Below are 26800 nucleotides of genomic sequence, written 5' to 3'. Positions count from 1 at the left end.
ACTTCTGGTCTGTTAAATGATGCATCTTATTGCCTTCTTCACGACATTACAAAATGTCAGCGTGTAAATCTGAAAATGGATTTTGTGCTGTGTATCTTTCCAGGCAGCAAAAGGAGAGCAAACTCAATGCAAAGGCTAGATTTCACTGCATATCTACAGGTCTCAAGCATTCTGAAATGCTGAAAGGATCACAGTGGTTCAGTGAGTCCAGGGTAGTGCTGGGTCGTTATTTAAACAGCCTCTAAAAACACACCTTGATGTTGTGTTTTCTGGAGGGTGAACGAAGGGGAAGATCTAAAGGGAAAAAGGAGGAAAACACTTGAAACAGAAGAGGATGAGCACCAGAAGAAAGGGGGACAAGACGGTGACGCCATGCGCACAATAAGACACGTAAAGCAAAGGGAAGTTCATGTGTGTGGATGGAAATATCACTCCTGAAAGGACAACTCCACTGAGCATCCGTGTTTGGTATCCCAGGCTGTCCTGGTGGCTCACAGCCTGTGTGTGCACTGACTGTGTGGTCTGACACAGTTTTCATGGTAACATCTGAATGCAGAGAAAAAACATCTGTAAGCATTTCTTTAAATATAGTTGTGTAGTTTATTTTCAGCAGCCTAATTAGTGTCCTAAAGACAGAACAGCTTGGAAAAAGGCTAATGAGGATGTAAAAATAGAACCTGGATACTACAAATAGGTCTGATCATCAAAAAAAAAAAAAAAAAAAAAAACAAAACAACCAACCAAGATACTTCAGGGGAATCCTGCAGCAGAGGAACAGTCCAGTTCAAGACACCACTCTTAAAATGTTTATTAAAATCTGCCATATTGTTGCTGGTGCATCACTGTAACATGAGGAGTCAGATTCTGCTTTGGGAAGTGCACAGACTTGAAAATCCAGAGCTGGTCATCAGAAAGTTGAGCAAAACTACGCTTGAGCATTTAGAGGTTTAGGGAAAGTCACAAAAGCTATCAAGGTGTAACACAGATTAACTTCACCTTTCTAACCTATTGCTTCAAGCCACAGGCCCACAGAAGAAGAAATATCTTCAACTCCAAAAAAGCACACTCACAAATGTGGGCTTAGAAATCTTCACATAAATAAATTCTGTAATTCTTTTGACTTCTTCCAGTCAGAATTACTACAAGATGGAAGCATTTCTTCTTTGCTGTTTAGTGCCAAGGTTCAAGCAGCATAGAAGTTCTGTGGGATCCCTTTCACACCCAGGCCTGTTATCTGTTTTAAAAAATTAAAAATTGAAAGATAAAAGAAAGGAAAGAGATAAATCTCCAACTGAGTATAACGAAAACATTCAAACATTGTAGAACAAATATCATAGCAACAAGACTACCACGTGGAGGATCCCCTGCTTCAAGAGGAGCCCAAAATGAGTCATTACTTGGAGTTCTTTCAAACTCTTTAAGATTATCAAACACTACTGAATAATTTTGCTAATTTAAATGTTATCTGTGGCCCTCACATGGAGTCCTTATCTTCAATACAATTCATAGTAACTTTTAACACACTTTGCCTGGGCAAGACAAATGTGAGTTTGAAAAACACCAATTCCCTTGTGGAACTGGAAAACAAAACTACAAAAGATGCTTATTTAATCCTCCTGTGGGCTTCCAAACTGTGCTGCCTAAATGTATCAATTCTCAGCCATGAGAAATCTGCTCTATTTCAACAGGAGTGTCCCAGACCCCAGAATATATCTCCATCCCTCCTGTAACATGTTCATCCTGTGGCTAAACCAATAAAAGAGTTTGGTTTGGGTTGATGGCAATTTCTGAGTATGAACAGCATTTTGTTTTCCTGATGTGCTTTTTACTAATGGAGCAAAAAAAATGAAGAGAGAAAAGTTTTTGGATTGAGATGCAAAATTTTGCTCTGGTAAATATAAACATTTAATTTTTAAAGGAGAAATATGTTCTGTAAGCATTTTGATTACCTTGCACAATTAAAAACAGAGAAGTAAGAGAATAAAATTTCCAGAAGTGATTCAAATAATTAAAAAAGATAAAAGCAATTTCTTGCAGTGTATTACAGAATACAATATCCATATGGCAGATCCATACCCACTCACTGCTTTCAGATCCTGCCCAGCCAACTTTGGCCAGCCCAGCTATCAACACTATTACTTGTAACTTCTCCAAATCTTCCTTCCAAGTGCGTGAGCATCTATGCAAAAGCAGCTGGGCCTGGCTGGGGGACAAGCAGTGCATCTGGAGCAGCTCATGAGGTGAGTGGGATGAGCAAGGGCAGCCGGGGACACCTCACTCTCAGAACATGAGGTTTGGCGGGTCTGATGTACAGAAAGAAAGAAATAAAATCTGCTCACCTTGAAAATCTCTCCTGCATGAGGTTCCTTGGCTAAGGTGGCCTCGTCCAGTCCATCGTATGCAGAAGTCACATACATTTCTGAGTAGTCTTTTCCACCAAAGCAGCAAGAGGTGATCCTTGGAGTAGGCAGCCTCACAGTTTGGATTCTTTTTCCTGTGCAATTGTGCAACAAAATGTGCAATTGTTTTCTAACGTTAATTTTTTAGGAATCATGTAATTATGAATGCACTATTAGTAGATGTGGCACAGATGTGACATTTACTCAGAAAGCACCTCCCCTTCAGACAGAGACCATATCCCAAAGGACAGTTTGTGGGGAAATCAAATTATTTCATCTGCCTCGTGTCTAACTATTTTTCAGGCTCTCCCCCACATCTGCAAGGCTCCATTTCCTTCTCTCAAAACAAAGCAGTACTGTGTGTGAGGTCAGGAAGGGCAGGGACACCTGGCCTGGGATGGATGTTGTTCCTTAAGCATTTTCCAGTTAAACATTTCAACATGAGAAATTTTATATGCAGTATTTTGTGGGGGTTGTTGATAGTGGTATTATTAAGGACAGTGTGCAGTTCATCAGCCAACAAGGGAGCTGGGGTATCTGACACTGGGAGGCAGAACAGGGAGCTGAACTCTCTACATGATCAGAGCCTGAGCCAGTGATGCTCTTGGCAACCCATGGGGCAGAAATGGGCAATAAATTCCACCTTATCTCACCTTCAAACCACTCCTCCTGCTGCCATTTCCCTCACATTATGTGCACAAACCAGTGGAAGCCTCACCTGTCTCTGGATCTATGCGAATGACTCTGCCACCATCAATACAGGCCACCCAGAGTTTCCCTTCTGCGTCTATGCACATCCCATCAGGCATTTGCTCCTCCTTTTCCAGATGGTACAAAAGCTTGGGGCAGGCTGCAGGAAGAGTTACAAAGCTGATGTTATGTGGGCTGCTACCCATTCTGTATCAGATACCAGTCTAGCATCTCCCATGCCCTTGCAAACAGCTACGTTCATTTTCTGTGAGGAAGACTGGCTGCAAAATGTACATCACACCCGCATTTTGCAGATGTGTTAAAAGCCTAATTCAGCCTGGCAAAGGCAAGTCCCCAGCACAGCCATTTCAGTCTGGGGTTGTACTAAATTAGTGTTCCTGTTATTTTACCAAGAGAAGAGAACGAAGTGCCCTCATCTCTCTTGTTAACCCACCTGCTGCTTGCCATAACACAACTGCTGCAAGTACAATAACTTTTCCTGGACTTTCATTGGTTATGGCAGCCTGGATAGGTCACCTAAATAATTACCCGAGTTTAAACATTGGTGATAAGCAATCTCTCCTAGCTTAAGGTCAAAAACTTTACTTTTTAATGGCCAGCCAAGCAACCAGTTTTGATTAAGCCTGGACACCAACTGCTCATGGTCTAGGATGCAGTGCAGATTTGTTGGTGAGCACATCTGGTCCATGGAGTAGGGCCCATGGGCCATGGACCCACCCAGCACCTTCTGGTCATTACATTATCCAAGAACAGACATAAAGCCAAGCCTAGGAAGCTCAAACATATTACTTTTTTGTATTTGCAGAGGGAAAGGCTGCATTATATCTTCTTTTGAAATCTTATATCTTAAAATCTACAGAAAGATATCTTTTCAACAAAATGAAATCTGAGTGAATGTAATTACTTTGTGCAATTTTCATCGTGATTACCCAAAGTCTGCGCTCTTTAAAGTACAAAGGCAGTTCAGCCATTTAAATTCCTGTGGAGTATATCAGGCTGATACAGTATGAAAATATTTCAAAGAGTTTTGAAATTAGGTTAGATACATTTTGCTTACACTTAAATTTTCTTCCTTGCAGATATAATAAAAAATGTTTATCCATAAAATTAATTTCGGTTAAATTTGAAAACATCTTAATTTCAGAAACTTGCTTTGGAAACCTCCATCACAATGATAGCTTGATTCTCCGAACATCTTTCTGTGAAGTACGTGCATGTTCTCCACTTGTATTTATGGAACAAGTACAAAGTAATTCCAGTAGATGGCACTCAAGAATAAACACCATCCTAAAAGGTCTTTCTAATTCTGCAGTGTAAATGGCTTCTTCCCTGCAGCTCTTTGAACAGGTCAAAGTATGAGCCATCTCTCCAGATCAAAGTAAGCTGAAAGACCGTCAAAAGTTTGTTCACCAAATACACCTGGTGTGTAACTAAATTTGAGAAATATCACAGTCAGCCAGCTGACAAGTTATAACCAGAAGATATGTGATCTGTCTAATAAATCAATGCCTCTCACAGGCCCAGGTCTTGCTGCAGACAGAGCAGTAGCACTACTTGTCACCAAAATTAGAAGTATGTGTACCAATCTTTCCAGTGTGCACATCATAGTTGAAGGCATGGACAGCGTATGATAGGCTGTCAATGTGAAAGAAGGTCCTGTGGTCCAGGGACCAATCCAGACCATTGGAGATGTCCAACTGGTCTAACTGTTTTATTACTGAATGGTCAGGGAAGAGGGTATAGAGAGCTCCTTGCCGCCTCGCACGGACCCCTGGTGCTGTCTCTTCAGCCATCGTACCTGAAATGGAAGTGGGAGCGCTGGTTAGAAAGTAGAAACTTGCTCCTTGTGTTTGACCAAAAACCGCCTGTAAGTGTTACAAAGAGCTCCTAGGGAGAATCACAGGACTGTGAATTTTTTTTTTTCTTTTCTTCCCAAAAAGAGAAGATTTTTAGGAAGAAATTCTTTTCTGTGAGGCAAAGGAACAGGCTGCCCAGAGAAGCTGTGGATGCCCCATACTTGGAAGTGTTCAAGGCCAAGCTGGATAGACCTTTGAGCCACCTGGTCTAGTGGAAGCTGTTTATGCCCATGGCAGGGCATTTGGAACTAGATGGTCTTAATGATCCCTTCCAACCCAAACCATTCTACGATTCTACAATTCTACAATCCTATGGTGAAAGGGACTAATAGGTCCTGTCAGATTGATAAAAGAGCAAAAGGAGCAGATCAGGTGCAGCTGCCTCCCACAGAGCTGATCCTGGCCAATTAAAGGATGTTTTTGTATTGCCATGAGCTTTAAGTCACAGACATCAAAGACCCAAAGGACCACCAGGATGCGCCAGGGGGTTGAGGCTTTGCTCACAACAAAAGCCAAGATTCAGGCAGGCATCATATGCTGTTTTTGTTGTTGCTCTTTATAGGCTACTTTCGTGGTTTATATGGGCTGTGACCTTAAAATACAGGTGCACACCATGTGCCTGAGAGCATTGTTCAAACAGTTCTTGAACTCTGTCAGGCTTGGTGCCATGACTGCTTCCCTGGGGAGCCTGTTCCAGTGCCTGACCACCCTGTGGGTGAAGACCTTTTACATAATATACAACCTGAACATCTTTCTTGCCTTCAGGAGGCTGAAGATCTCACCCAACATACTTATTTTTCACAGGCTAACCAAGAGAGGCTGCATATAAAGGGTGCAAGCTGAAGCTCATGTTCTGCTCTAGAAGCTGCATCCTTCTCTACATCTCCAGAAAAAAAATCACACTTATATGACCCCTTCACTCTCTTTTCCATGAAGGCAGCTGTTTGAAAAACACCATCCACCAAGTAGGGGAGCCTTCCTGACAGATGGCCCTTGTCAACAGCGTCTGTCCTCATCTAGGTCAGAAGATGTGGATGCCCCTGTCCTCCTCCACTGGGCAGTAACCAAGCAGAGCATTCACAAGACATGGAATAAAATGCCTTCTATAAAATACACTGTAATTAGTTTCCCTTAGCTCCAGGGGAAATTTCTGCCAGGAACTTACCAGCAAAAAACCTCCCCTTTGGATCCACTTTCCCATCATTGAACCTGTTGTTGGGTTTATCCTGCTCCAGCTCGAGGATGGTGGTGACTGCCTGGGTGTCCCAGTCCAGGCAGGCAAACCTGGTCCCCAGGGCAATGACATAGCCCCCACACTGGCGCAGAGCCACTGAGCCGACACGGGCATCTGTGCGTGAGAGAGAGCAGAAGATGAAGGGTGGCTCTGGGACCATCACTCAGCCCTCAACAAGGGCCTCTGGGCTTGACTGGGACATCCCCAGCCAGGAAAGGCTGAGCAGGAAAGGCTAAGATCCTTCTCCCCTGGGATTGTTAGCACATCTCACTGGCTCTCTATTCTATGGATTTTTCCACCTTCTAGGATGGCACAGCCATTAGGATTGTACCTTTTCCTCTGCAGTTCCCAAATGAAATATGCATTCCCATTTAGGCTCATCAGGGACAACATGTTCATGGTCCTCTCTGCTTGGCTGGCTTAGGCCACACTGTGCTCGGCAACACGTTGTGGGAAGACAGGGTGTGTGGTCCCATGGAAAGTAAGAGAGACCACCAGCCTGGAGGATTCCTACCAGGAGGGGTGGACGGGACAGAGAAGACTCCCAGGATGAAGCAGTGAGTACAGACTCTTACCCACAGACACGCTCTGCACCTCATTGGTGACTGGGCTCCAGCGGCAAACTTTCTGTGAGTTGATGTCTACGTAGACAAGTGCATTCTCCCTTTCCTCCCAGACTGGGCACTCTCCCATCCGGTTCTTCTCCTTCACAACAGACTCGATTTTGATGGAGGAAGACATGGTCTGAGGGGAAGTGAATAATGGATGTAATTAAAAACTCTCATGTGGATTTTTTCGTGCCAATGATCCCCAGGGTCCTCCAGACCACAGGGAGGGATCAGAAGGCAGCACCAATGAGTCAGAAATCTTTTTGTGGAAAAACAAGGCTCTGCCCTATTAACACAGGTGCATTGACTTCCTCCATAGGAAGACATTTACACACCCACAGCATCCACTCTACTGTAGAGGCCACTACACAACAAATGCCTGTTCCCACACCAAGTCAGTGAGAATATGCAAATACTGAGGAAAGCTCCTGCCTTTGAAATTCTACTGCTTTGTTTTCCCTCTAAGCATTTCCTCTTCATCACTGCCCCAACTTCATCTCCAACCCCTGCTGCATACACCAAATTTTGTCCAATGCCAGGCTGTGGGGTGCAATTACCCCAGTTGCTGCTTGAGGGGCCAGTCACCAGTGAGGCTCCCTTTCCATGTGCCTGCTTCTGCCAGAAGTTGCTCATGCCCTGGCTACCCCATCCCCATTGGAGCAGGGTCCTCACAGGGACATCCACACAGGGTGCACAATCCATCAGGTTTGTGTCCAGTACCCATTGATGTCGTCCAGAACACAGATCCTGGGCCTGCCCTGACCTTGCTGAGGGGTGGGATGTGAGCAATAACCTCCATCATTCAGCTCTGACAAAAGAAAGGGGCCCACTCACTGCCTCAGTCACCCCTAATGGAGCCGCCTCCACTGCTGCACCCACTGGACTCAGCACATTTTTTCCACAGATAGGGAGATAATTCTTGGGAAGCAGCCAATCCCTGACATAATATCAGTCCTAGGGATTACTATCTTCAAGTGGGTATTGTTTCCTAGTAGGTGAGCTGGTGATAAGGTTTACAGATAATTAATTAGCATTAATGCACTTCAAAATATGTGGGAAGAGCCAGTCAATCACTGTGAGTGGAAATGCCAGGGCTGAGGGACATGGGATCTTTCCTGCAATGAGTCACACCATCAAGGTAAGTTTCAAACAACCTATCTATCAATTACATCCTTCTCCCTTCCAAAAAACTCTGTCCACAAGAGGCTGGGCAGCAAGCCGTTCCAAATAGCAAATAACATCTCAAGCTTAAATGAGGATACACAGCAAGATGCCAAGTTTTAACCTCCAGAAACCTGTTAAACAATGCTTGAGCTGGAGGAGTGAGTTTTTGTGGGTTAAAGCTTTGTGTCACGTGGCTGCCATATGTGGGACCTGAGGCTTGGAGACATAATGCTGACTTTATCGTATCATGGTCTAGAAAGCACAGAGCTGTTCTCACCTGGTGGGGAAACAAGATTTTGGCAGCAGTGCAGTTCCTGCAGAGGCAGAAAGGCTCCAGATCTGCAGCAGCCAATGTGCATTTGTCTTATCAGTTGTTTCATTGACCCAGCTGAGCCTTATTAAACCTTTATTTTCCCACCAGCTCCTGTTTCATTTAGATCCCTTTTTGTTCAGCTTCTGCAACACCAAAGCAGGGGCCTGGCAGATAAGCTGTGGTGAAATACTGATTCATAGACCCACCCCACGTGCCACATGAGGAGTACACAATCACACCGTTGCCAGCTGTTTCACAAGGCATAGGCAGGAGAGAAACCATCCTGCCTGCACCAGCTGCTTGCTTCCCCCTGCCCTGCTCCCCCAGCCATGCTGCAGAGACCTGCCCTGTCCCACGGACTCTCAGTGCACATCCTCCCTCCCTGGCTGCACATTCAACCACAGCATCCATCCCCTCTGCCAAAGAAATAACTCCTGTGTGTCACTCCAGCTGTGGAGTTTTCCATACTGGTGAATATTGTGGCTCAAATCATCATTTGTTTTTATGTTTTTATTGCCTTCCCTGTTTTTAAGAAGAGGGTAATTAGAAGGGAAGGTCTGTGCTTTGCTAGCTGAGGTTTCACTAATTTTTACAAGCAGCTGAAAATGGAAACTTTTAACAGGAAGGACCATCCAACCCTAAGTGGCAGCATTGCTCTCCAGAAGAGTCCCCACAAGCTGTAAGGGACTCAGCCCTGATCCTATCCAGTCCATGTCCCCCCTCTGCTCCGTGCTCTGCTCATTTCCTGCCATGCCCTCCCTGCTGACACCCCATGGATCTATGCAGCAGTAACTTTTCACCAAATACAGCATCTCAGAGGGAAAAATGAGGAAATGACCCCCAAAAACCCAGGTGAAAATATCCCAGCATAATCAGTCCCCAGGCATCCTGCCACCTTGCACACCTTCATCTGTGGTGCCTCACACCCTGCTTGGTACAGCACTGACCCATCAGAGATGAGCATGCAAGGAAAGATGAAAAATTCCAAGCAAAAATCACCAAATATTTCTGCATTTTCTCAAAGCAAAATCCCTGCAGAAAAAATCACCACATTCACCCTGCCCATATCCTCTTCCCAACATTTTGTTGGCTTTGTAGCCCCCTGGACTCATGCCCAAACCCCTTATGGAGACTAAGGGGCAGACAGGTGTCACTGAAACATTTTCCAAGTTAAACTGTTAAACTGTCTGGTAAAAGTTACCAGAATTTGGAGACCATAAGAAAATTTTTCTGTTAGGAATAAAAAAAATAATGTAAAACATCCTGTATGCACTAGAAAGTAAACCCTCTCTCTGGTACCTATTTGAAAATAGCCTTTCTAGACCTCTGTCCACATTCCTTTTCAAATCATCTGGACAAAAGTTGGTCATTTCAGTACCCCTAAAAAGATACAGGTAAAATACAAATGAATGACTGGCCTTAAAAGTTTTTTTCTGCTTCCCTCCCTCTCACCCTCCCACGCAAACACACATCATTTCATTTTTGATGTCAAACTGAGCCTTCAAATAAGCAGGCAGACAGCTAAAACTTTCAATGTACAGTCAAGCAACCATCTGCATAAACCTATGAATTTTAAGAACCCTTTTCCCCTCAGTCAAACAGCTGAATATCTTTACCAAGCTGGAGGACACCTACACGAAACTCTGCAGTTCATCACATCAACGCACCTGCTGAGGAAAATATTGCAAGACCTGGCTTGGTGACTCTTTTCCCGCACTGGTCCAATGAAACTGGCTGCTGTTTCCAGCGACGGTTAAAAATGTGCACCAGTTGATGTTATCTGCATGGAGCAGGTAACCTTTTACATTTTGTATTCAGTCAGCAGTCACATGAATGATGAGGCAGGGACCAAAGCCTTTCTGAATGGTCTGGTTTGCAGTGCCAGCAGCAGGACATGTGATAGAGAAAAATCCTTGCTCAGTATTTTTCTCATGTCAGGAGAGCGCGAGAGGGAAACTGAGGCATTGCACCATTCAGTCGCCCCAAGGGCTAGCCCAGTCTTCCAAAATTTAGGGTGTTGAAAAGGGAAGGTTAATGAAAGATGCAAGGGAGGGTTTTGTATTACTCTGATAAGGAAAAAAAAATATTGTTGTGATTAAGACTTATTATCATCTTTAAGACTTGGCTCCTACTCCCAGCTGTGCCACAACCTTCTTGTGTGTGGAGTCACAGGGCTCCTCTCCTCGAGCATGCAAAGCCTGATCCCACTTTAGCAAAGAGCTCCAAGCTGCTGCCTGTAGCACACACACACAGGGAAGGACTTCTACCAGGGAGTCTCAGCAATTGCCACGGGTGCTGCAGGATGGCGGTGTCTTGCCTGGCTTTTATTTTCTTCCTTCTTTGGCATTTGCCTTCTTTTTTTTGTCTGTGGGAGGCAAAGGTGGGAGATGCCGAGTGCCTTCTCTTACTGAGCCCTGCTCAGCAGACGTAGGTGATAGCAGGGTCAGCAAGGTGGGCACAAGGCAGGCTTGTCATGGGGGCAGAGTCCAAGCTGGACAGAGCCAGAGCGACCACCAGAATTTTGGTGACAGGGCCACACTCAGCGAGGGCAGAGGCCACTTGACAGAAATCACCCCCAATACAGCATGCAGGAACAACGCCTTTCTTTATCCTGAAAGACTTTAATGAACTTTTTAATATGATGTTCAAGTGATTCACAGGATGAACATGTTTCCCTGATAAGCAAGTAGACAAGATAGTCATATTATCCTATCATAGTCACCATCAACCACATTCACAGATTAAAAAATTACAGCCCTAAGACAGAGACAAATTCAAACATTTCTAGGGGAAAAAGCCAGTAATATTTCCAATTCAAACTCCTTCCAAAATCACTGAATTACAGACAAAGTGGTTCTGGGTGTTTTGAGGACCCTTCTGAGATTTCCTTGGCCTCCAATGGCTCCATCTCATCTCAGCACAAACCCTCAGTCTCCGCTTGCTCTGAGAAAAATTACCATGTTACCTCTGCTTTCCTTTTTATAACCATTTTTTAATAGCTTTGAAGGGAGGTTCAAGTAGAACAATATGTATTTTTTTTCACAGCATTTTCAGCTGAAAGACACATTCAAAAGGAAAATTCTGGCTTATGATAATTTTAACTTAAAATTAATTTTCAACTAAAAAAAATCAAAAACAAAAGTCATCTTGTTTTCTGCAAAATATTTTCCAAAGCATTTTCTCTGAATGGATTTTGGAGGAGAAAACCACATTTGCCACACAGCTCTTCACTTCTGGTGGCTTGACTAACTTCCCCATCACAGGCTACAGCAAAATAAAACCAACTCAGGCAGAGGGACAAAGAATTCACCTTGCTGCAACAGAAGACACCAAACATGAAGCTTTCTGGGTGAGCACTCGGATGCTGGATCACTCGTGGCACAGGAAGGACAGCAGCTGGGAAAATTATACCAGAACACATCTCTCTAATTTATTCATGTGGCTACAAATGCTCTGGGGATGCCCCTGCCACATTTTGCACCATCTCTTAGTCCTACCCTGACCACTTCCAGGCTACCAACACAAATACCACATCTGCCACTCTGCCATTTCAACATCCCCCACATCTGCCTTTCCAGAAGTCAGTCACTTTAGGAAGAGACACATCTCAAAGATTTTGTGGGTGTTGTTGATGAATGGTGCAACTCTGCAGCAGCAAGTACATGTATTTGCTAGCCAGCCAGCCATTCTTTTAATTGTTTCCACAACATAAAGAGCCTGGCCCTGCCACGCACTTTGTTTGTTTCTGATGTTGCTGGGTTGTAAAGCAGAAGTTTCTAGTGAAGTTGGCCAAAGGCAGCCTCGTACCCCTGTACCTCTGGCTGACACCTAACCACTTGTCTCCTTCTGGTGTGGCTTCCTCTCTCCCACTGCTTCGGTGTCCTCCAGTGCAACTCTTACCGCTTCTTTTTACAGTCCCTAGATTTTATCAACATAGAGTAGTTGTGAGAGTATCAAGGCATTATCGCACCACATAATGTGGTATTTAAATAATTGTACTTGTCTTCTGTTCCCCACAGGCATGTGCTCAGACAATAGCTTGGAATTTGTTCTTGTGGCTTTGCAAATATCTAGTAAAACATTGCTTCCCTCTTTTTCCCCATAACTCCCCAAAATATTCTTGTGTTACTTATTCTCTTGAGGGCCCATCCTGTCATTCATTGCTCTAGAAGTTCAGCTTTGCTTGTTATTTGGGTTGTCCCTACCCCTTACAGTATTTATGCACCTCTGCAGCTGTCTCCCTCTTGGAGGGAGAGCACTGCCTCTAACAGGCATGGTCAGAGTTATCAAAGACTCAGGTAATAAAAACCCTGGGCAGACACAGATATAGGTACTCACCCCAGCAGTATCCCACTTGACAGTGTTGCCCAAAAGTGAAGCCAAAGCTTATCTTTTTGTGGCTTCGCCCTTTTGTAGGAAAGGCCTGGTCCCTCCCTTGTGCTTGAGATGGGAAGAACTGGAGCTCCCCAGGCAGTCAGTGCCGCCTGCTTTTATTTCAGCAGAGCTATTTTGCCAGCAAAGGATTACAAGAGCTTTCTCCAGCTTGGTTGGGAACAACTACGCTTCACCTATGACTATAGATTTTGGTCATGAGGGTGAAGAAACCCTTCAGGGCACAGCAGCTGCTCCTCCTGATACAGCCTTTCCTGTCACTGGGTTCTTGCTCAACCCTAATTGAAATCAGTGCTGGTATTTGATCAAAGAGGTGAGCGTCATTAATAAGCGAGGGATTAAACTAAAGTCAGGAAGCCTTCCTAATTGAGGGAGCCGGCAACGGCTCAGCTCCAGTTTGCCAGATCCAGTGCTCTGTCATGGGACTCAAGTCAAAATATGCCAGCAGCACCAGTTTGGGCTCCTCGGGGCTGGGGTGCGGGAAACAGCTACAGCCTCTGCACTGGAGGCTGCGCTGAGACGCGCTCCCAGGGCATCTCGGCAACATTAAAAATGCAACTCTCCTGGCAGAGTTGGCTATTCCTGCTCATGTGAAGCCCACGAAACCTGCGTAGCAAAGCCAAGCTTTTACAGAAGGGGGAGGTGGCATTCATTTGTAAAATGTCTGCAGCAGCTTATTTTACCTGCCTCTGTGCTCACACTCACAGGCACAAAGAAGCATGTTATTTAGACATTTGCCCAGTGCCACCCATGCACGGCATGGAGGAAGAAGGGCTCCAGCAGCCACATCCTCCTCCCTGTGCCTCCTGGCCAGGGTGACTCCTGGCCAGCTCTGATAAACTAATCTTTGACCCAGTTTTTCATGCCTGTACAAGCTATTGCTCTTACTTTTCTAATGCAGCATCAACATAGATCGGCTTGTTTTTTGTGTTGTGCTGGCAATCACCCTACTGCCATTGTGGTGGTATGAGGATGAGCACAGGTACAAAACCTCAACAGTGATGGCAGAAGGAGCTTATCTGTGTTTATGTCCACTTATTTTCTGCTGCATCTCTAGATCTCCACTAGTGATCAACCATAGCAGCCCAACCACCTGAGCTGCAGGTATCACCAGGTTTATGACTTTAGAGAGTCAGAGCCCTAAACTTGCCACATTCACCACCTCTCTCAACTGAATACCGTGCTTTTAGATTGCCTTGTAGCACAAAGCAAATGAAGGATATATGCACTCCAAAGAAGGCCCAGCTTCCTTCACTGCTTCATAGTCATTCACACTAAGTGAGGCTGCTTAAATCTTTTCTTTCCAGCTGCCAAGACAGATCCCTGCATGATTTGAAGAGGGAAAACAGTAATGTGCACAAAATAATCTTTGAACCCTAGGACCAAAGCAGCATCAAGGCCTTGGTGGGCAGCTAAGTCACCCACTGCACACTCGAGGGCACAACCAACACAAGATGATCCATCAGAAACCAACTGCAACAAGCCTGCAGAAATGTCAAACCACTGCGTACTGATCCTTGGAGCTACCTGGAGAGAAAACGCGCTGCCACAGGCTCACTGGGCAGTCACTTGGTGGGTTACTCTCACCAAGCAGCATTGGGACACACAGCTATAATTCCACCTGCAGATGGAAGTGCACTAATATGGGAACATGTAACATTCCAAGAGCAAAAATCTGCAGTTTAAAATCCAACAGAGATACATGACAGTTGTTGGAGTACACACAAGCCTGAAGTTAAAAGCAGAAATGCAATCCCAGTGAGTAGGTTTTCATATACAACAGGTGGTGTAAAGAAATTGCAACAGGTCTTGCCCTTCCTTCACATTTATAAAAGCAGTGGTTTTTGGGCTTGTGGGCCTGCCTTGCCTCTCTGTACTCAGAAGGAAGGCTGGTTCTGGAGGAGCTGTGTGCAGGTTGTGCTTTATGCACAAACGGCCAAAAATGCCCAACGTTTTCCTGTCATCGTGGATGTCCCCAGAACAGGACAAGATTTTCAAAGGATAGGAAAGGATATGGCTCTTGACTCAAAAATTTTGGGTTTGTATTTAACAAAATTAGCAACATGGTAACAGGCACTGGGGAGAGAGGGTGATCAGTTCCAGCCAGAGTTAATTTAAGCACAGCCACAGCTGAGGCCTGTTACAAGGAAGCTGCAGATGCACAGTGAGAGGTATCAATGTTTCAGTTGTTGAGAACTCCACAGGACAAAGTTACAGTTAAAACAGTGGTAAGACCACCAAAGGGCATTTTATAGGGAACTTTGAAAATATGTAAAAGAGACAGTACAACTAGTTTAATCAGAAAAACAATATAAGTTGCAAATGAGACAGAAAAACACTCAATAAAAAGATATTAAAATATTATTTAATCATAAAATAGAATTACAACAGTGGCTTATTAGGATGAGAATCTTTTTAGCACAACAGAAAAAGTACCATCATATATTTAAAGTAAGTTTAGGAGGAGAAAAAATATCAGTTTAAAATATTCCATGTATCTTAGTAGTTCTTCATCCTTTCCTGATAAAATATTCTAATGGTGTTATGGTTTCGAAGCAAAAGATGCTGAGCACCAGACTAAGACCTTCAGACTTGTCTCGCTTACTTCAGCCCTCTCTAATCCATTCTGAAGAGTGTATTTAACCTGCAAATGGATATGGTGGAATTCCTTTCACCCCCAGTCCTGTTATCTGTTAAAACACAGAGAAAAAAAAGACAATTAGAGAGTTAATTCACCATTATCAGACACTTGGTTTCCTTACACAACTAGACATGCTTTAATTTAGAAAAGGACTGTGTCCTTCAACTTGACATCCTAATATATTTTGCACACATCAGCTCATCACAGCCTGGAATTTCAATGTGTGCTCTTTCTCTAAAGCTCAGTAATCACAGGCCAAAGTCCATTCCCCAAAAGCCTCTTCTCTTAGATACTGCTAAGCCTTAATTCTGCAGTTCACAATGTAACCTTCGGCATGCACACACAAAGAGCAGGGCTTTAAAACAAATCCCAGTGGAATAATTTTTTAAAGAGATAACTTCATGATAATTAACTAGAAAATAAATAAATCAGATGCTTTTATCAGCCACTGATTAAGACATGTATTTACCCATCCTTTCCATAAATAGAAAACGCAAACAGTGTTGGGAGAGGGAGAAGTATAAAGAGACAATTGCATAGAAAATTTGCACTGTCAGCACTGGTGCAAAGCTTAAACTCTAAAAGTATCTTCAAATCTCTAAATGCATTTAACTTTCTGCAACAGGAACAAAAAATACAAACAGCAGCTTAACACATATGACCAATGTTCTAACAGCTATCTTTTTCCCACCACTGCAAACTGGAGTTTTGCTACCTGAAACAATCAGGAGTGAAAAAATGGCCTTCTAAAATGAAAGGAGAGAGTATCATTCACCTTGAAAATCCCACCAGCCTGAGGCTGCCGTGAAAGCCACTCTTTATCCATCCCATCACTGGCAGAAGTCACATACATTTCTGAATAATCCTTTCCTCCAAAACAGCAGGAAGTTGTTTTGTCTACGGGAAGTTTCACAGTCTGGAGTCTTTTTCCTGAAGGAAAACATGCATGATGTTTCCTGTTTGTCTACTTAGAACAAGAAATTTAAACAAATTATGGCAAATAACCGTTGTGGAGCCAGGTGTTCTGCCAAAGCGGGAACCAGGGCTGGGGGAGGTCCCATCCTGACTGATGAGCACCATGACAGGGAGAAACCAGACTTCTGTGAACCCTGTTTGTTGATGATTTATCATTTGACAAGTTTCAGTTTCAGGTATCACCAACAAATCCAACTTCAATCCCAGCTCATCCTCTAATTAAATGCTAACATCCATAGCACAAACAGGTATCTGAGCTCGGCATCTAGGCTGTCCATGGAGTCAATGGAAATGGGATAAAATTCCTCTCTGAAACAGGTCACATGAATCACGCCCTAGACCTGCTGACTTTTCTACTTTTAACTACAAAGGCAGCCTGGAGCGAGCAGACCTCATGCAGCGTTACGGAGGCGTACCTCCTGCTACACCTCTACTGCCTGCGGTTAAGGAAGATTAATTCCTAGAAGTTTCTCCTGAAATTTCAATAGTCTTTCAAATCAAGTTTGCATAAAACAGGGATCATAGGACATGTCTGATGTTTATAAAAAGCTAGCACAACCATAAATAATACTATGTGTCATCTATTATGCCAACAAATAACTAGAGTCTTAATGATGGCAGTGAACAAATCGCCTCTAGCCCTAACCAGAAGGCTGTCAAGACATCTTGCAGCAGATTTTTCCAAAATTTCTGCTAATCCTGGGCAATAACAGCGTATTTTCATTACATCTATTTTATGTACCTACAAGTGACTTTCTCTTTCTAGAAACATGCTGAAGTACATGAATTTCCGTACAAAATGTGTAACTTTTCAGTCCTCCCAACTGCTTGTATAAAGGATTTGGTCCCCTTACAGCAACTAACTTTAGTGATGTATTGAAATAGCAGAAAAGTACCTTTGATGCTGGGAACCCTAGAAACTGACTGACACCAAGTCTGGGAGAAAGCGAGTGGGAAGGGCAATCAAAAGGAAAAAACATGGACTGTAGGAAAAGAGGCATGAGCCCCAAAGACAAGGGGGTAGACCCTGGTTGCAGTTGTACAACTGTATCAGTGGATAACAGCCTGGAAGACACAATTTACAAAGCTCTGAGGTGTCTCCCTGGAGTTTCAAGAAAATCTGCACCTGGATGCTCTACAATCTATCTGAAGTATTACTCTGTGCTTGATCTCTATAGAAGAGACAAATATAGCAAATCTTTTTGACACTATAAAAGTCAAAGGATATTAAAAACAATCATTAGGAAGAACTATAAAATATTTAATTGTGGTTTAGATTGGATATTAGGAAAAATTTCTTCACTGAAAAGGTTTCAAGCATTGGAACAGGCTGTCCAGGAAACTGGCAGAATCATCATCCCTGAAAGTATTTAAAAACCATGTAGATGTGGTACTTAAAGAGATGATTTAGGGGTAGACTCCATCTTGGAGGTCTTTTCCAACCTTAATGCTTCTAGGATTCCAATTTAAAGAATAAAACAAGCAGGTCACTAAGTGATCAGAAGCTATGACAAGATTTGGTAACATGTGAGCTAGACATCCCTTGAGTCCTCTGCAAACCCCGTGGGATCAGCCATCAGCCTTTCCCTGTAGCACATCCTCCGGCCAAAGGCAGCAGCCATCTCTGCTAAAGAAGCCTAGACCCGAAAAGCTGCTTCACCCTGAACCTAAAAACCTTCACTTAGGAAAGATGCCAAACAAGTTTCCTCGTCCCATTGCCGTAAAAACAAAGTCCAGGCTCTGTTATCATTGAAACCCGAAAATCCCTCACGTGCTTTAGATGAGCTCTTTATCGATGGATGTATCTGCAACTGGCTGACAGCCATTCAAGCCACACTTAATGTCTACTGTGCATTAAAAGAGGCTCTCATAGGATTCTCTTCAGACATGCCTGGGTTATCTCCCTAAATAAGTTCAGTTCGTTCTGAATTCAGCAAATTGCAGATTTTAGATATTATTTTAAAACGATAGCATGAAAGGGCAAATAAGCATGAGATATTCACAAAAAAAGGTGACATGGACACTTATCCTGTGAAACTTCTTAACACTGTTCCCTGCAAGTGCTATGACATGGGTGAGGGGGAGACAGAAGAGGTTCATGGAAGAGAAATACACTGAGAAATAGACTACCTACATATCAGTAACTCATCCATCTCTGAGCATGGTTAAAGACTGGGAGTGCATTAGGGATATGTACTCTGCCATCAATATTTTTACTGTTCTTATCCATCTGCTTACAGACACTATTCCTTCTAGCTTTCCCATATGAAAACACCTCCAAAAGGGAGAAGGAAAAGGAAAATAAGAGAAAAAAAGAAAGAAAAAAAAGGTCAGGGGAAAAAAAAAAAAAAAAAAGGCCAGGCAGGAAAAAGGTAGAAACAGTGAACCAGAGAGGAAAAATTATTTAATCTGTTACCCCAGGAGGGTATTTAGAGGGCTGGTGGATGTCACCAAGGAGTGCTGTGCCCACCAGAGTGAGAGGACGTGGGTCCAGAAACAAGTCCCAGCACTGCTGGCATCTCCCAACTGGAGCTTCTTTCTCCTAGAGCTGGGGTGCAGACTCTGCAGAACTGGAGAAGTCCCACAGGTTGGCAAGACTTTGGATGGCTGCAGATCAAAAGGAGAGGGGGAAAGCACAGCCTGAGCCTCAAGTGAAGGTTTCCAGCAGAGTCAGAAACAAGGCTGGTGCACGTGTGCCAGGGTCTGCTGTGCGCTCTAGACAAAGCACTGGTGTCCCTGAATCCGCAGTCCCACAAAATCTCTGGGCTTCAGACGTATCCCAGGGCAGTTGCTCTTCTGCTGCATGATGCAAACTTGTGCTGTCTGGGAGCTAACAAAATCATGCTCCCATTCTCACCCAAAAGCCCCTTGCAGCCAGTGTGCTTCAGTTTCCCTTAAGTGCTTTACATGTGTTTTCTACCCAGAGTAAATCATCCCTGGCACACCAAAGAGTCCAAATGAGAGCAGCAATGAACAACAGACTCAGACAATGGGCACACCCAAGACATTACTGTGGGAATGATAAAATGCTGTGGAATTCATTAAACATTTTTTTAATTGTTTCATTGCAAAACTGATCGTGCAAATAACTCCCAACAATAAAAAAGACGTTGCTGGCATCAGTGTCCTGTGGGATTTTTAATAAAATCCAGCAGGCTGCCCAAAATAATACACTAAGCTGAAGAAACAAGACTCAAAATTGGTTTAAGTCATCTTTCCCATTTATCAATGAGATAAACACTGGTCTTAATTTTGGAGCATGCAAGAGGATGCTAACTCAAACAATTCACAAGTAGAATGATGGTGTCCTTAGTAACTTTATCTTTTCCAACACTACAGATGCTGGGAACAAAGGAGACTTATTTACAAAGGTAATTTTTGAGAGGAGGGACATAAAACTGTTTGAAATAATAATAAAAAAAAAAAAAGAGGAAAAAAGAAAAAAAGCACGGTTTTTTAATAAAAGAGCAGACATACCATTTCTGTGAGGTGAAAAAATCCCTACCTCTCACTCTGGGGTTTTTTTGGGTTTTTTTTGGTTTTGTGTTTTTTTGTTTGGTTTGTTTTTTGGGGTTTTTTGTTTGTTTGTTTGGTTTGGTTTGTTTTAACACAAAATTCCATTCCATCTTTTGCAAGGACTTACCTGTCTCAGGGTCAAGGCGAATCACTCTCCCACCATCATAACAAGCCACCCAGAGTTTGCCTTCTGTGTCAATGCACATCCCATCAGGAATGCTCTCTTCTTTTTCCAGTTTGTATATGCTCCTACGGTTGCCTGCAGGTTAGAAAAACCACAGAACTGAGCGAGACAGTTGCTAAAATCTTTATCAGTCACAGCCCAGCAGAGTTGTTTGTACCATTATTTTCAAAAGCTGTGCTGAGGCCCTGACTTTTTTTCTCATGAAAGAAATAGATTGTGTCTGCTGCCCTGTTTGTTTCCCGAGACAGTTGTTTCTCAGCATGAAAGCCTGTGGATCAGTTTCTATCCATTGAAAGTATAATCCTTCTTTCTGGCATTCATTTCTAGCGCACCACTCATGTTCTCTACTTGCAATATTAAATGAATAACTGAATAAATTAATGTTAGATATATTCATAAAATTAATTACTTATTCTAAAAGCACTTTGAATCATTTCCAGTATGGGTTGCTCCAGCTGGAGACTTTTCAAACAGTTTGCTGGAACGTGCCAATAATCACTGCTCAAACACAAAACTGACTTTCAGATATATAAACTGAGAGCTTACATAAACACAGAGTTAGGAAAAGCATCAATTTCAAAGGCATACTATCGACCCAGAAACAAACAACTCTATCTGAACTTTTATCCAGTGTTATTAAAGAAAATTAAACCAAACTTCCCAACATTGTTTATTTTATGCTCTGACAACTTCAATGTTTCTCCTATGCAGCAATATTTTTAATGAGTTTCCTTTTTGCTCCTGGGGATTGTCAGACTGCCCACAGAATGAGCGAGCAAGAATGAGTGAGAGAGAAGTACCTTATTTTCTAAGGAAAAATTCAGTTGTAAGCCATAGCAGTGAGACATTAGGACAAGGTGCTACATCCAAAATCACTTTAAATTCAGAGTTCTAAAACTAAACATCAAATTGGCTGGGTTCTTTCAAAGCAAAATACTGCAGCCCATGTACTCAAAAGCAAATTACTAGTCCAAGTCACCGGAATTTTTCTTTTGCCCAAGCTTGTAGAAGCCCTTAAGGCATTGTTTTGTTTTAAATTAATGAAGGAAGCTTTGAGTTACTGCTACCGTTGTTGCCTTGTTCTTTCTGCAGAATCTTCATTCAGTAGCTTGTATTTTAAAAAACAAAACAGGGTGAGGAGTGAAAAAATACCTAGTGAAGCTGGCAGAGGTTTTGCGCAAGACTACAAGCTTGCTGTCACTTTGCCTGTGCTCCCAGTAACAAGAAACACGCAGCCACAGGAAGAGACAGGTGAGATACACTTTGTCCTTTTTACTGGAAGATCAGATATGCCTTGTGTTTAGTAACAGTGGTACAGATCACTACTCAAACTGCCTCGCAATTTAAATACTTTATAGTATTACCAAACGACCCTGACTGGTTTGAGCCAGGAGCCTACGCAGGCGCAGACAGGTGTTAATATGGCTTCTGTTGTTTTGCTCGAAAGAGGTTTCTGGATTAGTGCTCCCAAAGCTCTGATCATCTCTGTGGAATAACCAGAGCAGAAACAAACATCACAGTCTTTAGGCACAAACAATTATTTTAAAACACAACCATTCATACCAATTTTTCCAGTTTGGAGGTCATAATCAAAGGCATCCACCGAGTAGGACAAGCTGTCAACGTAAAAGAAGATTCTGTGATCCAGTGACCAGTCCAGCCCGTTAGAAATGTCCACCTGGTCAAAGTGCTTCACCACTGAGAGGTCAGGCAAGAGGGTGTACAGAGAGCCCTGGTGTCTCTCCAGCACGGCGGGACGAATCTCCTCTGCCATCGTACCTGTGCAGAGCCAAAGGGGAGAAAGCAGGTTCAGAGTAAATGGACCCTCCTCCAGATCACACTGCCAATGTAGAAGGGAGCGCCACAGTGGGCTTCTGAAATTTGAGGAATAAACTGAGTTAAAAGCAAAAGAAAAAGGTGAACTTCCAAAGTGCTTGCTTTTAGCAGAAGGTGGCAAAACACAGCCTTTGCTCTTTTGGTGAACATTTCTGAGGCAGAAATGGTGTGCAGCACGATTCCTGCAAAATGTTTCATTCAGTCATTCATATATTAAGACAGGTGTGGCCAGCAGTTAACTTACAATAAATCTTCATGTCTTGTGGAGCTGAGAGAGTGGAAAAACATTACCTCCTCCCTCAGAATGAGTCTTACACTAAAGCCTCTTTTAAAGCAAATCTCGTCTTTGAGGTTGAAGTTGGCAGCTGCGACTGGCTCTTGAAGAGGCTGGGTAAATGCAGGTTAAGGTAGGCCTCAGGACTGAGCGACACAGCAGAAGCACAGAATGGTGTTTTAAAAAACAGGAGGACAGGATCACAACTGAGGCTGGAGGGCACCTCTGGGCATCATCAGGATCACCTCCTGCTCAGAGCAGGGTCAGACACCACAGGTTCCTCTCACCAGTGATGGCTGCTGAAGATGTCCATGGATGAAGACTCCATACTCTCTCTGGACAATCTGTTCCGCTGTTTGATCATTCTCAGTAAAATAATTTTTTTGCGTTCATACCGAATTGGCTGAGTTTCAGTGTGTGCCCACTCCTGGTCTTTCAGTAGGCATCACTGAGCAGAGCCTGGCCTCCAGCTCTTCTACTCCCTCCCCAGTCAGGTGGGATCCACTGAGCCTTCTCATCTCCAGGATGAATAGTCCCTTAGTTTTTAGAAATAATATTCTGAGTTACAGAGAACAAACCATGCAATATAATAAATTTCTCACTGGAAAAGTATTTTCTATTGGCACCCTTCCAAGGTTTAAAACAAGCAACTGACAGGGAAGAGGCAAGGCCAGTATCTTAAACTAGACAGGCTCCGAGTAGTCAGCCTCTTTTTAACAGTCCAGATTAGATAGTGCCATTATATTAGGTGATATAAACAGATTTGTAAATGGGTTTAAACTGTGTTTGAAGACAGCAAAATAAATCCCCACCGTTCAACTATGAAGGAAAACTTGCTGCATCCAGAACTGATCATTACATCTTATCACCTCAACCCAGCAAGCACCAGAGGGAGGAGAGAGACTGCAGCATACCTGCGAAATACCTCCCTGCAGGATCCACCTTCCCATCATTGAACCGGGTATTTGCTTTATCCTTGTCCACTTGAGTAACGGTGGTTACCAGCTCCTCTTTCCACTTCAAAGCAGCAAACCTTGTTCCCAGGGTGATGACATAGTCCCCAGACTTCCGGAGAGCCACAGAGCTCACAGGAGCATCTGGAAATGGGGTGAAATTGAAAAGTGAGATGTGCTGTGAAGAGATACTTCTTTTCTGCCCACTTTAGACAGGCCAGCTGAACTCGGCGAAACCACAGGCAAGAGAAACAATCTACTTTTCTACCAACAAAATTGATGTTTAAATGCATAGAAACAGATTCTGCCACATGAACTTGAGTATGACCACTGCTACCAGGAGCTATAATCATTACCAGCACTTAGTTGTGCTAGGTGTTTTATTAAAAAAAAAAAAAAAAAAAAAAGAGTATAAAAAGGGGGACAGGAACATATGCTTTTTATAATAGCTTACTGCATGTGTTTCCCTTTCACCAAGGGAAAAATCAATTGCCACAAGAGCTCTAGAGCAACCGTGTTTATTTTTCACAGCTCCTGTGTAAATGAGCCCTGCAGTGATGGAGGCAGAGTATCTCTGCACTGGGACAGGTCACACTGGGCAGGAGAGACACCCTCCCTCACTACACTCTGTTGTGCCGCTCAAACCAGCCTCCAGCAGCACCAAAAACACACCATGAGCTTCCCAAGAGCTAAAACAAAACTGAAAACTAGTAAGTGCTCCATGATTAGTTTACACTCACTTGAGCTATTATGCATAAAACCTCAATTGCAGGTTACTATAAAGGAATTAGTGGAAAAAAAACCCAAAACCAGTGAGTGTGAAGACAACATTTCTGTAAAAGCCTACAATCAGATGCAATCTAAGGAATAATAATTTTAGGCAGGGCAGCTAAGTCTGGCATAATATTTTCTATAAATGGGACTAGTCACTAATTTTCTAATTCAAAACTGAAACATTTCTTGTATTTATAGCTTTGCAGGGGTATAATTAGGAAATACTTTCACATTTATAACCACCACCAGCCACCACTGGGTGACAAGAGGAACTGCTCCTTTCCTGCTGTTTACTCATGGCTCAGGACGCCCCTTCCCTTTGGAGCCCTGGCAGCAGGAGCAGCACGCCAGAAATCCGAATGCTATTTGCCCCCAGCACTGGAGGTGAACACCTGACTGCAAGCTCAGCTCTGGCAGCCGAGGCTGCTGGTGGTCTGGACTCATTTACACTGGGGTGCCACTCCTTCTTCCCATGCCAGCACAGAGGACAGCAGAGTCCCCTCAGCCATGTGTGGCACCTGCCACATGAAGTAATTTTGCTGCTCTTCGGATTGCCAGTAACCACACTAATAAAAGTGGTTTTCTGCCTGTATCAGCAGGAGGGGCTTTCCTAGCTGAGAATGGGATTGCAAATACACTTTTGTTCTCACAGGAAAACAACGGGGCAGTGGTTTAGCAGAGTCCTTCCTCCTGGGCAGCACCCAGGGCACCCCCCGAGCCTGGGGGGAGCAGTCCCCAAGCACAGCTGTCCACTGGAGCTGGTGGACATCCAGGTGTCCCTGCAGCCACAAGAACAGCTCCATACCTTCCTGACAAATCACCCCAGAGGAAAGGGGTGCATGAGGACACAGCCACCCTGCTGTTCACTGCACAGACCCAGCGCAAGGAGTGCCTCAGCCCGTGCACCCAGCTCAGTGCCCTGCGACCCCGGAGGGCTTTGTTAAAGCAGCATTCTGCAGGAATTGATTGATTTGCAGCACCATCTTATGCCCAAGAGAAAACTGAACATAGGTGTCCCCTCCAGGCACAGTTATGCAGCTATGGTGTTTCCCCTGAGGAATTATAAAAGGGCATTTGAAGCTGTCTCTGAACACGGGGTTGTTGTAATTCTCTTATTAAAAGCTTTAATAATGAATAATTTCTCTTAGTTTCCACTTTGGAAACCTACTACAATAATCCCATGGCATTCTTTGGTTGTTTGGGGTTTTGATGGGTTTTTTTTAATCATGGCATTCCCAAAGGCACAGCTATTAATCATAACTATTTCATTGTTAAAGAGAGGAAACAATACAAATTTTTTTTTAAAAAAATTAAGATAGTAATAATAATAAAAAAATAGCTATTTCAGCTGCTCTCTCTTCCACATCTCCAGAGAGACCACAAGTAAAATACTACACCTTGGAGAGTAGATCAGTTTGGGGGAAAGGCAGGGAGAAGCACACTCCCTCAGCTAAGCTAAGAGGAGGTAAATTTGGGAAGCAACATTTCCAAGATTAGCATCAGGCCTTCTCTCATCTTTAAATTGGCAACTACAGTAATCTGAAAGGCAGATAAGCCCAGATCAGTTTCTAGTGAATAACACGAACATTCTATAAGTAGACAAAATTGATTTTCACCAAGTGCTAGTGAATGTGAGAAAACAACAAATTGTACTGAAACCACTGAAGGAGCTGTCTACCAACACAAATATTTATCATATCCAGCAGTAAATCTGCAATCATTTTTTAATGCAATCACTTTTTAATAGCATATTTCTTCCTTTCTGGAAAAAATACTTGAACCATTGAGACTCTAGCTGGTGACACCACTACCTTAGTATCAACTTTTTAACTCATTATTGGAACTCTTCCTTTAATACAGAAGATGTTATGAGCATTGATCACTCACATCAGAACTACTAATGACACCAGCAGAAGTTTACTTCTGGGACAAGGTACGAGCTAAGGAGATCAAGCTGTGGACAGCTTAGAGGGGAAAGCAATAGATCAAACACAACCCAGTAGCAAAAAGTCATAAGGAAAGTCCCCAGGACTGGGTCTGGTCTGTATTTAGTGTCTCCCAGCGTGCTGGCCAGCGAGGACAGGCAGGCTGTAGGGAAAGCTCTCCAGCTCTGAGCACCGTGCAGCTGCCGAGGGTCACAGCCCGAGTCCCAGCACGCAGCTCCCGCACACGCAGGAGGGTTTTCCAGCGGCTCCTTACCCACGGGCATGGCCTGCGTTTCCCCGGTGAGCGGGCTCCAGCGGCACACCTTCCTGCCCGTGATGTCCACGCACAGCAGCGCGCCCTCCTTCTCGTCCCACACGGGCGACTCCCCGATCCCGTAGCCCTCCTCGGCCACGCACTCGATCCTCACGGAGGACATGGCCTGCGGAGGGGATCGTCACCGCGTGTTACCCCGGCCCCGCCACGGCTGCGGGGAGCGGGAACGGCGGGGAAAAAATGGGGGGGTTTAAAAAAAAAAAAAAAAGAAAAAAAAAGAGAAAAAAGAGGGGTAATAATAAAAGGGAGGGAAACGATTAAATCGGGGGGTGCGGGCGGGCGCAGGGAGGCAAAGGCCGCTCCGCCGGCGGGCCCGCCCCCGCATGCCCGGCTGCTGGGGCGCACCGCCGTGTCCCGTACACACATGCGTGTGCATGTGCCTACCTACCTGCCTGTGAACACGGGAGAGACGAGCAGCAGCAATAAATATGAATAACAGTAAGAAGGAAGCGCGCCCCCAGCACGGCCGGCCGTAGCTGCTGCCAGCAGCGAGCAGCTCTTATAGCGGGCCGGGAGAGGGCAAGCGGCCGCCTCGGGTACCCCGCCAGGGGCGGGCTGGCCTGCCGGGCCCTTCGGGATCCTCCTCTCCCGCAGGGCCAGCGCCTGGAGCCTGCCAGGCGCCGGTCCAACAGCAGCGGCTTGCACCCCCCCCCCTTCCGAGAGCTGCTGGGAGGGAAAAAAGGGAGAAGAGCTTTCCCACCGCGTGGCCAG

The 26800-nt window shown here is 44.2% G+C and overlaps 2 protein-coding genes across 6 annotated transcripts; both read right to left on the bottom strand.

Moving 5' to 3' along the window:
- Positions 1-751: 751 nt before the first annotated feature.
- LOC102113789 (regucalcin-like) lies at positions 752-12736 on the bottom strand. 3 transcript variants are annotated; one of them, XM_088051599.1, is made up of 7 exons: positions 12624-12736; positions 6776-6944; positions 6132-6314; positions 4693-4908; positions 3118-3249; positions 2340-2494; positions 752-1234 (listed from the first exon to the last, which is right to left on the bottom strand). In XM_088051599.1, exons 2-7 carry the CDS (start codon positions 6939-6941, stop codon positions 1184-1186), a joined length of 903 nt encoding a protein of 300 aa, XP_087907725.1. In that variant the 5' UTR covers positions 6942-6944; positions 12624-12736; the 3' UTR covers positions 752-1183. The 3 variants fall into 3 exon arrangements, with proteins under 3 accessions (XP_087907725.1, XP_005516559.2, XP_087907724.1); XM_005516502.3 differs by lacking the exon at positions 12624-12736 and adding an exon at positions 9953-9989; XM_088051598.1 differs by lacking the exon at positions 12624-12736 and adding an exon at positions 8250-8308.
- Positions 12737-15073: 2337 nt separating this feature from the next.
- Positions 15074-26600, bottom strand: LOC102113972 (regucalcin). 3 transcript variants are annotated; one of them, XM_005516503.3, is made up of 7 exons: positions 26478-26600; positions 26030-26195; positions 23018-23200; positions 21557-21772; positions 19937-20068; positions 16094-16248; positions 15074-15367 (listed from the first exon to the last, which is right to left on the bottom strand). In XM_005516503.3, the coding sequence occupies exons 2-7, from the start codon at positions 26190-26192 to the stop codon at positions 15317-15319; spliced, it is 900 nt and encodes a 299-aa protein (XP_005516560.2). In that variant the 5' UTR covers positions 26193-26195; positions 26478-26600; the 3' UTR covers positions 15074-15316. The 3 variants fall into 3 exon arrangements, with proteins under 3 accessions (XP_005516560.2, XP_087907604.1, XP_087907603.1); XM_088051478.1 differs by having other exon boundaries at positions 26030-26240; positions 26478-26563; XM_088051477.1 differs by lacking the exon at positions 26478-26600 and having other exon boundaries at positions 26030-26284.
- Positions 26601-26800: the final 200 nt, after the last annotated feature.

Source organism: Pseudopodoces humilis, chromosome 2, assembly GCF_049639895.1.
Source record: "Pseudopodoces humilis isolate 2021_Gansu_Grassland_sample_001 chromosome 2, ASM4963989v1, whole genome shotgun sequence".
NCBI lineage: Eukaryota > Metazoa > Chordata > Aves > Passeriformes > Paridae > Pseudopodoces > Pseudopodoces humilis.
This window is presented reverse-complemented; position numbering and strand designations above follow the sequence as displayed.